General features: G+C 41.3%; 1 protein-coding gene across 4 annotated transcripts in view; it reads right to left on the bottom strand.

Moving 5' to 3' along the window:
* LSP1 (lymphocyte specific protein 1) overlaps positions 1-12777 on the bottom strand; it is a 97538-nt gene that overhangs the window by 11566 nt on the left and 73195 nt on the right. For all 4 annotated transcript variants that reach the window (XM_061610147.1, XM_061610148.1, XM_061610146.1 and 1 more), the window contains 7 exons: positions 9581-9911; positions 8036-8149; positions 7673-7716; positions 5870-5951; positions 4639-4776; positions 4200-4280; positions 2198-2317 (listed from right to left, as the gene is read on the bottom strand). In XM_061610147.1, the coding sequence (XP_061466131.1) occupies positions 2222-2317; positions 4200-4280; positions 4639-4776; positions 5870-5951; positions 7673-7716; positions 8036-8149; positions 9581-9911 (886 nt within the window). In that variant the 3' untranslated portion in view covers positions 2198-2221. The remainder of the gene's footprint in view (positions 1-2197; positions 2318-4199; positions 4281-4638; positions 4777-5869; positions 5952-7672; positions 7717-8035; positions 8150-9580; positions 9912-12777) is intronic.

Raw genomic sequence — 12777 nt, 5'->3', positions numbered from 1 at the left:
CTTTGTGCTGCAGCCTCAGAGCTTATTTATAGTACTCTGTTGACTTCCACAACTGTATCATACAAAACAAATTCCCCATATTTTCCACAAGGACCCATTATGCTGTTTAATAGTGCCATTCAGTTGAGGTATTGTTGTCACAACAAGTAACAAAGCTTACCATAGCAGCACTGCCAATGCAGAAAGACACTATGCCTCTAAACTGAGTATTGTTCACAGTATAAATGTAACCATTTAAGCATTTCAGATGGAATTTGCAAGAGAGCTCAAGGGAGATAGTTGCCCAAACCTTCCTAGGTTTCAGAGGACCTATAGGACTCTGCTCCCTTCAGATGGGCTCCAATCTCAGGTTTGTTAGAATGGTTGCCTAAAAGATGACTAGGTGTGGAGTTTTATTTCCATTTTATAGCCATACAAATTGCACCCTTAAGCATTTATTCCTGCACTGGTAGTTTGGAAAAGTGTGAAGTGAATAGCAGTTTCTAGTACTCTGTAGCTCTTCTACAGTTTCTGTGTTTTACGATAGAATCTGGCCATCTCATATCCCGCTCTTCAGGGGCAACCAACAAGGGCCAGAATACTCAGTTCAGTCATATGGAGCTTGTCCCCAACACTTCATTTTACAAAATGCTATCACAGAAGCTGCAATCTAAAACCAGAAGACCAGGGGGAAGAAGAGAGGGGAGCCTTTTTAATTCTTTCTCTATATGCCCTTTTTGCCCTGCAAGAGGAAAGATACTGGCATACATATCTGTTCACTTGGTAAAGCAAAAAGTAGCTTAGGGCAGGACAAATCGTAGTTGAAAAACACCAGGAGCAGGAGCCCCTCCATGGCTGCATTTTTGTAAAATAAAATGTTGGGGCCAATTATATATTACTGAACATCATAGGTAGTTAGACTTAAAAAGATAGCTGTGATGAGAAACAAAAGTTCTTCCTGGATTCTCTTTTTAAGAAATGCTTCACTAGCCAATTTTTAAGAAAAAACAGGACTTAGTAATAGGATTGAAATGTACTCTGTCTGCAATGAACTAAAGGGGATGTTTTCAAGAGTAAGAGTGATAATTATCGAGACATTGCACTGCTGATGGAACAAGGGCACTTGCAATTTTTTTAAGTTAAAAAAGGCTAGCTAGCTTAATTCTCCCCGTAAAGATAAGGATCTGAAGGCATCATGTACTGTATTTAATTATAGAATCAGAAAGCCAAGCTTCTGTAAATTGTGAGGTCTTTCAGCATTACATAAAAGGTGATATACAATCAGATAATTAGGTTCTGAGCTGTCAGCTATCAGCTGCCTTTTTCCTTTAAAAGTGGATGTGAAAGTCAAAGTTCAGTTTGGGTCAGTCTTCATTAAATGCTCTTTATCCAATGACAGCTTGGATGCAAGGGAATTCTAAACCAAGAAAGTACGTGGGCATGTTAGGACATTAAAAGGTCTGGTAAAAAAGACAGTGTCCAGCTTTTGAGGCAATAATATGGAACATAGAAAAGAAAAATGGTAAGTGGTAAAGAAACAGACATGTTTTTAAACTGAGAGATGCAAGGTAGGATGTAGTAAGGAGGGGGAAATGATTTGGTAGGATGGTGCCTGTGGGCCTTTTTTGAAGCCTGTAGTTCGCACTAGAATCCTTTTCCTATGGCAACCTTTTTGAGATTTCCTTCCACAGCCATACACTGTCTGTGCACTCTAGATGCAGTTCCCATGAAACCAAGCTACCAAGGAGGGTTTTTTTAAAAAATGAATATTGTATATATAGATTAATAAAGAGTTTCTATGGAAAAAAATTAAGTGCTGTCTTTCATGAATAAAGAAATGTCAAGACATTGTTGCCAGAGAGCCAACAATCTTTCCATTGCTACCAAATAAATCCTCCCCCCTACACACGGCAGAAATTATGCCACTGATGCTTAAGACAGGGCTTCTTCAGATTGGTGCGCAAGCAGCTAAGTCCAAGCATCAGAACTTTCACTGGGTTTCAGACTGGATGAGAACCAGTAAGCAAGTGAGTATGAAATGTAATGGTTGCCTACAATGCAAAGGTTGCTTCTGCTGCCACCCGTATTATGGCAGTACTAATCCTTGACAATTTGAAGGAGTATGTGAAGATTATCAAAATGATATATATAAGGTGGCCTTCTGAGTATTTAGAAAAAGCAGTAGTATTTAATCTATTTCATTGCCCACCGTACCTACCTGTGTGTTTGGTAACAAAGCAGGCTATTTTTGTGTTGCCCCGTCATCTTCTATCAACACCTTTTTGTACTGGCCATGCCCAGTTGCCACATACTTGTACTTCTTGCCAGGAAGTTTGACCTAAATGTGGGAAAAGAACTTGATGAAGCTTCAGGGCTGAGACTCAAAGTACCTACCCTTTTCCCCACATCACCATTTTTCCAGTGTTTGTATGCTGTCCAAGTTTCAGTATCTTAAAAATCATATAACTTTGATCTAGTTATTACATTTCTCCTTTTACTTGACTCCAAAGTAGGGAGGAACCTGATCTTCTTTTGTAACAAAGCAAGTTGTAAGAAGTGCAACTGTACAGAGGGTTGTCCTATCTGCCACAGATAGTCCTATGTTAAAGGAGAACTGCCTCAACATTTAAATAGGAGCCCTGAAAGATCACTTGAACTGTTAGCAAGCCAATGTGTTAAAGAGGCCATACATTTGCAAGACATCTTTCAGTAATAGGTAACTATTCCAGAATGCTTCTATATTACAGCCCTATCATGCTGCTAAAGCAGCGCTTTCCCACAATTAACTGGAAGCAGAATTAAAAACCAGAGATTATGTATAACATTTAATATAGTGCGCTATAGTAATACTTCCCAGCTGTACCCAAGAGATGTTGTTGGACCACAATGCCCATCAACCCCTGCCAGCAAGGCCAATGGTCAGGGACAATGGGAGTCATAGTCCAACAACATCTGGAGGGCACTATGTTGGCTACCTCTGTCCTTACTCATGACCAGGGTTCTTCTATCTGCTTCTCCAGACAACTCATTTATTGGCATTCATCCTGATTTGCTTGTGCAAAAGTTAAATTATATCTGGTTTTTAATGAGAATTTGTTCCAGTTCATTTGTGGGGAGACTCTAGAACAACGGGCATTTGTCATGTTTTAATCCTGATTTGCTTGCAGGGTGTTTATGTATCTTCCCATTGATCATTTGTTCATCCCACACTTTTCAATGCATTTCCTGTCACTTTCCAAGCCACAAAAAAGTCTCATTCTTTTTTTAAACTGGACTTGTACTAGGGTAACAGAGCACTTTATTTCACATTGTTTGTGTGAATGTCAATTTACAGTCTGTATGTCAATGCCTCCTGCAAAATAGTGATGGTCTGCAGGCATCCCCAATCTACTCACAAGTAACTTCCATTCAGTAAGAGCCTCTGGCAACTTCCAATAAAATTATTGCATGCAGGTTCAGCCCATTTTATTGCTTCCTATTCATCCTGCGAAACCTATTACCGTTTCTGCCCCCTCCTATGGTTCATTTACTTATTTCCCTTTTTTTAAACAGCAAAATATCACTGTTTAAAGAGTGGGAAGTGAGTGGAAAACAGCAGTTACAGAGATTCATCTAGGAAGACAAAATGACATTAGGCGATCTACAACAAAGTTATTCAAGGGGAACAGCTCTTGAATCCCCCACCAAGTATCAATAGGAAACAATTAATTGAAAGAACTTGCTGAAGAGAAAGTGCTTAAAATTAAAGGCACCAGAGTCCTGAAAATACTTCATAGTACTTTGGATGTCCATAGTGGAGCTGCCATTGCATTTTGTTGCAAAACTATAACCAAACCAAGTCTGAAAAATATTGGAATACAGAAAAAAGTATTCTTGCTTGGAGAATGTATTGCAGGGTGACAATTAAATGAGATTTTTTTAAGACGACCCACACTCCAGTTTGATAGGAAATAAAGAATCTATTTAACATGATCCGTTTGGAGGCTGTTCGCTTGCAACTTTTGATCTCTCCAGTACAGTCTAAATATGCACAACAGCGATACAGACATAAAAATTTGCCATCTTGAATACAATATGAGGTGAGGAAGATCCAAGCTGCATTCATGGAAAAACTTCTTTGATTCCCCCCCCCCTTGACACCCTCTTTCTTGCTCTCTCTGGAAAGTATTATCTTCAACAGTTTCTCCCCTGGGTATCTCCAGAAAAAAGTGATCTCTTACCTTAGCATTTTCATCTGTTCTTGGGCTCTCTTTATGCTCCCACATGCTTCTCTTATTCACAATGTCTCCAGCCACAATATCCTAGGAAGAACAATGACACAGTGATAGCATTCTGAGCTGCACTTCTTCCAGCTTCTTTAATTAGCATTGTTCTAGGCACCAACATTTACAACAGAAACCATCATGCAAGAGGCTATACTAGAAGGTTACAACACTTTGCTCACCAAATCAGAATGGGGCTCCTATATCCTAACCCCATCTGATTGATACCATTTTTGCACATAATTTAGGCACATTTTGCACATACATAATTTCCATGTAAGAACTTTCTGCAATAAGGTACATTAATGTTTCAACCATAGCAGCATCAACCCCTCACAGAAGGTTGAGCCTTTTCCAATAGTAGAGTCTTTAACACAAACCACAGTGGAAGCCCTACCTTACAAGGTGTTGTCTTCACAGGGGATTGAGCCACCTCACCAGTCTCCCAGAGGTTTTTTGTGCTGGCCACTGCAGCACTATTGGTAGGAAGGTCAATGGAAAGCTGACGCACTGGCTTTGGAGTCTTGCTGGAAGTCTGGAAAGTGCATGGATAGGACTGAAAGAGCTTCTTACTCTGAACCAACACATCTCTTACAATCAGATGTCTATAGGTCTCTGAACACATCCAATTGACTTCAGGTATATTTGTTGTTATATTCCTTCAAGTCGATTATGACTTATGGCAACCCTATGAATCTTTTTTGGATGTATTCATAGGGGTTTTCATGGTAAGAGGTATTCAGAGGTGGTTTACCATTGCTTTCCTCTAAGCCTACGGCACCCAATATTCCCAGGCGGTCTCCCATCCAAGTACTAACCGGACCTGACCCTGCTTAGATTCCAAGATCAGACAAGATCGGGCGTGTTCAGGGCATATAGGCAATACCTGCATTACACGGATGCTCCTGCTTAAGCTCAGCTGGGGGAGGATTTGATCCTCACAAAAACAGGAATTATAATTCATGACAATTGTGTGTGGGCCAACATAGCTCCTGCTGGTGCCACAAGATAGGCAGGCATAGTATGAGGCAACTCCTGAACACTTCTAGTGCAGACACAGCCTTCATTTCAGAGTCACATAATCGAATCACACAGCAACAATAAGCCAGATGAATTATAGTATAGCCAGTAGGGCAGAGATGGATGTCCCCAGACACCACAACCAATGTTTAGGATTGATTACAGCTGTAGTCCAACAACATCTGGAGGACAATCCTGCTGTAGGGGCACAACACGGTGTTACAAACAAGAAAGTATGTTCTATTTCACTGGTTGCAACAGACACTGGCCAGGCCCAAGGGCTAATTTGCACAATTGTTGGGTATAGGATAAAGCAAGTGGGGGAAGCACCCATGCATGTTGATTCTCAGCCCATGGTGAGTTGGTTGTAGATGCTCATCATAATACATAGGACTCTTAACTTTTGGCTGCCAAAGAAAGCATGACATTTGCAGTGACATGCCAGAATCAAAATCCTATGTCTGCAATTGCAGACATACCCAACCAGCTTGCCATCAGTTCAGAGTCAATAAAGGCAGTCACATTCCCAAAGAAACTCAACAAAGAGTAGGAGAAACGAAGCATGCTTTGGAAAGCTTCATTAACAGATTCAAGGAGCATCACCTTACCTCAATGGCATGCGTGTACTGCTCAAGCTTGTCACCGATCTTTGAAACTGGGAGAGGTGGCTGTGTCTTCTTCACACTGTTACTGATATGAGAACAGAAGAGGCTCATGAAAAGAGGCTTACCACAAACCTGGGTGTCAAGGAGGGAAGTTCCAAACTGTGTAGATTTATTCATTTATTTTCTTTAAAAGAGAAAAAAAATCCTCTTGTAATACCCAACGCGTTTCAGCCTTATAACTAGGCTTTCATCAGGGGATTTATGTTGTTGAAAAGCTTTATTCAATAGAGTACTTCTTCTCACTTTTACTATGGATGGCATCAATGTCTTTATGACTATTTCAAATCAATGAAAACGCTTGTTTAAATCTTGGTTTTCATTGATTTGAAATAGTCATAAAGACATTGATGCCATCCATAGTAAAAGTGAGAAGAAGTACTCTATTGAATAAAGCTTTTCAACAACATAAATCCCCTGATGAAAGCCTAGTTATAAGGCTGAAACGCGTTGGGTATTACAAGAGGAATTTTTTTCTCTTTTAAAGAAAATAAATAAATCTACACAGTTTGGAACTTCCCTCCTTGACGTTCTGGGGACATCCCCTCTTTTTTTTCGATATTAATGAATGTCCACACCCTATATATATTTTGATTACCACAAATCTGGACATTTCAGAGCTTACCGGTCACTCCTGTTTGCAGTCCATTCCCCAGTCCATTCATAATCTCCCCTCAATTTGCCAATAAGTTTTGAAAAACAGGACTCTAATACCATGAGGACTAATGAAAACAATACTTAACCATGATTTGTTCCATTAAAGGAAACCATGGTCTAGCTTGCTCAGTAAGTTTTCCCCCGCCTGCTCCCCAAGAAGGTGTCTAAAGACAACACCAGCAGTACCTGCTTGGAAAAGAGGGGAGTTTGCCTTAACCAAAGTTCAGTGGTTTTACCATTCATTCATCATTCATTCATTCATACTAAACCATGATTTGGCTTAGCATGATATGTGAACCATGCCAGTTATTTAACCACATCTAGCACAAACTTTGATTGCACATCTTGGTTTGTAGCTAGTCTTTTTATCTAACCATGGTTAAGTGCTTTGTCTAAATAAAGAAACCACAAGCCTGAGAAAGATTTAAGCCTTTTGCCCAAGAAAGATAAACAAGCCCACTTTTTGCCCTAAACATCCAGAATAGATGCCCTACACAGTTTGGGAACAGATTATACGAAGGACCCACTTGAACCTATCTAAAATTCAGAGACCCTGCTTGCATGTCCCCCATCAAGATCCATTATATTTGTGAGCAATGGTGTCGAGGCTCTTTCAGTGGTGACCCCATATTTCTGGAACCCCCTCTCCCCAGTTAGGTGGATATAAAGAGGACTTACTTTTTTCTTATTATTTCAATCTGCTTTTAACTAAATTGCTCAGCTGGGTTTTATATTGCTTTAAACTGATGCTTTTAGTTTTGTAGTTATATTAAGACTGTATATTTTTATTTTAGGTTTTAATTGTTATATAAGCCGCTTGGGAGGGCTGTGCTCTGAAAGGCAGCATATAATACTGGAAATAAGTAAATAAAACACTTTTGATATGGTTGCATTTAACAAAGTGAAATACCACAACTGCACAGCTTAGAGTAGCCTTTCCTAACCTTTGGGTCCTCAGATGTCGGACTACAACTCCCATCAACCCCAGCCAGCATGGCCAATGTCAGGAATGATGGGAATGTCAGCAACATCTGGGGACTCAAAGGTGGGGAAAGGCTGGCTTAGAACATTTAGTCCTTGGATGGAAGTTACCTTTTTTGTACAGAGCGGTTCAGAGATTCAGTTCTGTCAGTGATCTAAAGAACAAATAACAGTCAACAACAACGATCTCAAGAACAGCAGCAACAGTTCAGTCAATGGTCTAAAAAGATAAATCTTTTTCCTGCTTCTACCAAAAATATCAAGCTAAGGCTGAGGAAGGAAAAGAAAAATCGAGTAGTAGCTGCCCTTTCACCCTCCCAATTGTACAAAATTCCATTCCCTTTTGCTCTAGCCCATTCCACAGGCCCCCGAAGGAATAAAAGCGTGTGCGTGCGTGTGCGTGTGTTTCTTTTAAAAAAGGCATTGTTTACCAGGATTTCCAGCATCTTCCTACCTAAGTAGTATGTGACATACCTTTGTTGCAGGGCTTAAAGGAGGCTGAGTCTCTTCCTCCTGGCTGGAAGTGCTGGGAGCTCTTTGCCGTTTTTCTGGTGCCTCTTCTTCCTCATTCCATCTTCTTTTCTTCTCCTGAAAGACAGAATTGGTGTCAATTCAGCAAGGAGAGCTTGTACATAAGAGAGAATCCATTCTCTCACATTCACTCAATTCCTCACACTAAATGCACCAGTGCAAGCTGAGACACTGAGCATGCCCAGGGTGACAAAGCACCACAGCAGGGCTGTGTACTAAGCAGGAGGGCCCGAGCAAACCTCCAGCAGTCATTTGCTATACCACCGTTGCTACATTTTGCTACATTTCCTGCTTCTCTAGCCTGACCTTGTGAGCTAGATAAGACACAGTAGTGAAAAACCAACTGCACTGGGAACAGAATCACAAGAATTGAGCGTTGTAGGCCATCTAGTCTAACCTTCTCCTTGGGGCAGGAAACCCCAACCAAGAGCTATTCAGCCACTGCTTGAAGATCTCTAGCAAGAGTGACCTTCTGTAGGTATTTGGCTCCATTATCAAACTGCTTTTACCATTAAGAACACTTTCTCCCATTGTTCAACTGAAGTCAGTCCAACCATAACGAAAGCCCATTGCCCTCCATGCCACAGCCCTTAAAAGTGCTATCCTGGCCCCATCTTCTCCAAGCTAAATATGCCCACTTCCTTAAATATCTGCCCTGGGCTTCTGCTGGGAGGAAGGGTGGGATATAAATCAAATAATAAATAAATAATAAACATCTCTTCATAGGACTTGTTTGCCATATTCCTGACTACCTTTGTTGCTATCTTCAGAAGCCGTTCCACTCGGTTTACAGCCTTCTTAAAATGCAGTACCCAGAACTGGACACAGTACTCCAGATGACTTCTATGCAGAACTCTCCCAGAACTTGGAAATTATAGTTCTATTAATGTACCCTAAAATTATAGTAGGCTTATTTTGCAGGCAGATCAGTCTGCTGATTCATGTTCTGCTTATGAAAAGGATCTAGGGATTTTATATGACCACATGTACTACTGCCAAACCAGATATCCCCAATCCTATATCTGTGAATTTTTTCTCTGCATTTGTGTTCGTTGAAAACAATTTTGTTAGATACTGACCAGTTTCCCACTCTATCAAGGTAATTTTGAACTTTATAGTCATCATTATTCTGTCCATGTGACTTACAGTGTCAACAGCAGTAGTGTGCACACCTACATTTTGCTCATTTCCCATGTGGTCAACAGGTTAAAACTAAAACTCCTTTTTAGTTTCAGCCTATTAATTCTTAGGCATACAATGCAAGAACACATCACCAGCTGAGCTACATACCCTTAGCTTGTCTTTATTAGCTACTGGATGACTGGAACACTTACGTTTGGAAAATGTCTTAGGGCACACTTTGACAACACCTACTCAGATCTACAGCTTTTATTTTATTGCTTCCTTCTGACCCTAGCTGCACACAAGGTTTGCAGGGGGTGGAAGGAAAGATAGAAGAGAAGAAATCATATGCAGTTGCAGTCTGACCTCCTGCATTTCTTTCTCTTCTTCATGCTTATTCTCTTTTGTGACATGCTGGAACTCCTCTTCAACATCTTGGAGCTCTTCTCCAACATCCTGATTCTCTTCTCCGATATCCACTGCATCTCTAAGCTTTTGCTGTTCCTCCAGCTCTGCTTCTGCTTCAGGCTGATCTTGCAAGACAGAACTTGAAGCAAACTTGAGGAAGTTTGAGGGCCCAGGTACAAACCGGATGAAGGTGGGAGACACCTGATCCAGGTGGACTTGCTCTAGCTTGGCTTCTGTTTCCCTCAGATTGCCGTCGTCTTCCTCAAAGGGATGCCTTGGAGATCTAGGACTAAGAATTGGCAAGGGAAGGAAGGGTTAGGAGAAAAGGACAAAGGTATCTGATGACTTTCTTTTATATGCTTTAAAAAGCAAATTACTAGCTTTTAGTATCTTTAAGATGAGCAGAATTACAATACCAATATGGAAGACAATAAAGTCTGCTAGATCAAATGATACCACCAATTTGACTTCTACATGAAAAACTAAATATTGTGCCAATAAGCTGCCATCTAAAGCCATTATGATGCTGAGACACTTGATTGTGTTTCCTTTGTACTCCCAGGAAGGACAGTGCAGTATAAAAGTGTATATAGGGGGAAAACTTTGGGGAATTTACCCAGTGTAACATTTACATGGGGAACCTGGAATTCTATAAACAGAGTCTATATTCCAGACTTAACCCAAGCTATCTTGACACCCAAAGCAGAACACACAAACCCTTGTTCCTGACACATTAAAGTTTAAGCAAAACCCAATGTTTTCACTAGAAATATCCAAAAAGTGCTACTTCATGCAATTGCCTCCCTCCAATGGTTGGGCTGACTCCACCAGGTTCTAATCTGTCATAAATCAAAATAGATGATAGTGAGCCCAGTGGTGCTGCTAGGGCCAGACAAAAGGGCATGGGTCCAGGCCCTGCACCACCCAGAGGGCTCTATGCAGACCAAGCAGGGGGAGGAATTGCAGGGTCAGAGGGCTGCAAGTTTGATTGCAGCAACAGTGTTGGGAGACTGGAAGGGAAACCCCTTTCCTCATGGACCACAGTTGCAATCAAATCCAACAAAGAAAAAAATAAAAGATCTCAGCATTATGCATCTGTGTCCCTCCGTCCTCTTCCATCTCCTGAACTGAAGCAGTACTGCACAGAGCTTGTCTGTATTATGACTGTACTGGATGTAAATGCCAAGCTGAAGTTGATTTAACCTTCCACTGACCCACAATGTCCAAGCAAAAAACATATTGGAATGTGTGTAGGCACCACAAGAAGTTGTGTTTACACAGTTCCATTGCAATGCTCTGAGTAGCAGCACATGTTCCTACTAAAGCAGAAGGTACAAACATGAAAGATGGACAGGCATTCCAAATTAACCCAATAAATGCTGGTTATATATCAGAGGCAAGCTGGTAGGCTTTGTGTCCTCCCTGCATTTCACCTGGAACAAAAGATAAACATATTTTTTCTGTGTGTTTTTGTTAATTTGGGACCAGGTATTAGCTACCAACATTAGGAAGCCATTTATACGAGCCAGAGGGAAACAATTGCATTGAGCTACAAACTATTCCTTACGTACAAAGAACAACAGGATGACATTTACCAAATATATGGATTGCCTATTCAGATATCTAAGGTAAGCGGTGACTGGTTGCTCCACCTGCCCAGTCAGATCACAGAAACCTTCCTTAGGGGCTGATCATACTATTGTTTTGCTTCTCCCTCCCCCTTAAACTTTAAAATGATACAACTGTAAAACTATTGTAAACAATTAAAATATTATGTCTTCCTTATGCAAATAGCCCTGCTAGTGGTAAAATGTACCAAAAGCTTACCTAAAGACTCTACAATTGTGAATGGCCACTTTCTAAAGCATTTCTCAATCTGCTGCTTCCAGACAGGCAACTCCAGCATTACCTATGTACTGCTCTGCTGTTGTGACAAGCAAAATTGCAATTGGCTTTCCACACTTCTTTGGTGTATGTCACTCCCTTTGTTCCACCTACACAGTGGATGTAACACAGCCACATAGGCAGCATTCATCCCTTTGCCCCTTTTCCTCACACAGCATGGTCACTTTAATTCCAAAGCCACTGCTTTAGCTAATTTGGGGGAGGGCCATAGCTTGGTGGCAAAGCATTTGCTTTGCATTCAGAAGGTCCCAGGTTCATCTGAAATCTACCTGGAATCTCCAGGTAGAGCTGGAGGAGAACCCTGTCTGAAACCCTGGAGAGCCCCTGCCAGCCTGTGGCAACAATACACAGATAGATGGACCAATGGTCTGACTTGATACAAGGCAGCTTCCTGTGTTCTTAATTGTTTCATGACGTCGTTTCCCCCAGCCCCACTTTCTTTTTTAAGTTACATTTACTGAATTTCTACAACAATTGCAAACACAACAGAGCCAGCCCGCTCATTACCCACACTGAGGCCTTTGCCGCAGGCGGAGGGAGGTGATCAGCATGCAAGGGGAGCACACAGGGCCTCAGGTGACAGAGCATCTTGTGCCAGCCCAGAAACACAACAAGATAACAATAATAAGCAATACACACACACTATGAAAATCAAGGAATAGCATAGATGGGATTTGTCAACCTATTTTAACATTACCATTCACAAAGGATGTGAAACTGGCAACACAAACATGCTGGCATTTGTGTTGTCTCCCATCACCTACACATTCTTTGTGGATGGCCACTGTTAATATCATAATTGTTCCCATCTGACCTTTCTGCATCCATTTCCCTCTGACCTCACTCTTTGCAACCTCCCTCCCAACCACATATATACCAGCGAGTCCACAAAAGCTAAATAATGGGTAGAAAAATCCTAACCAGGCATATGTGCCGGGGGCAGATACAGTGGCATATCTTCTTTGTGCAATTGATGCTACATCCTAACTGATTCTGTCAGGAAGTGTGTGGCTGAGACTAGGGAGTGGGGGCAATGTAAACCTTCAGTTTCTGCCCTTCCATTAACTCATAAGGGGTGGATTTTGTGGCACCTGCATTATGGGTAGCATAAGTTACACTGAGCTCCATGGGTGGGATCAGTGAATGAAGGATTTTAGGATGCTTCACCACTTCGTTTATTCCTCTCTCCACCCCTTACGGCCAATTTCCTACCCTCCTGTCTCCACCCCTTACGGCCAATTCCCTACCCT

The sequence above is a fragment of the Rhineura floridana genome, chromosome 2 (genome assembly GCF_030035675.1).
Source record: "Rhineura floridana isolate rRhiFlo1 chromosome 2, rRhiFlo1.hap2, whole genome shotgun sequence".
Classification (NCBI taxonomy): Eukaryota; Metazoa; Chordata; class Lepidosauria; order Squamata; family Rhineuridae; genus Rhineura; species Rhineura floridana.
The sequence above is the reverse complement of the archived record's forward strand: the minus strand, read 5'-3'. Positions and strand labels throughout refer to the sequence as shown.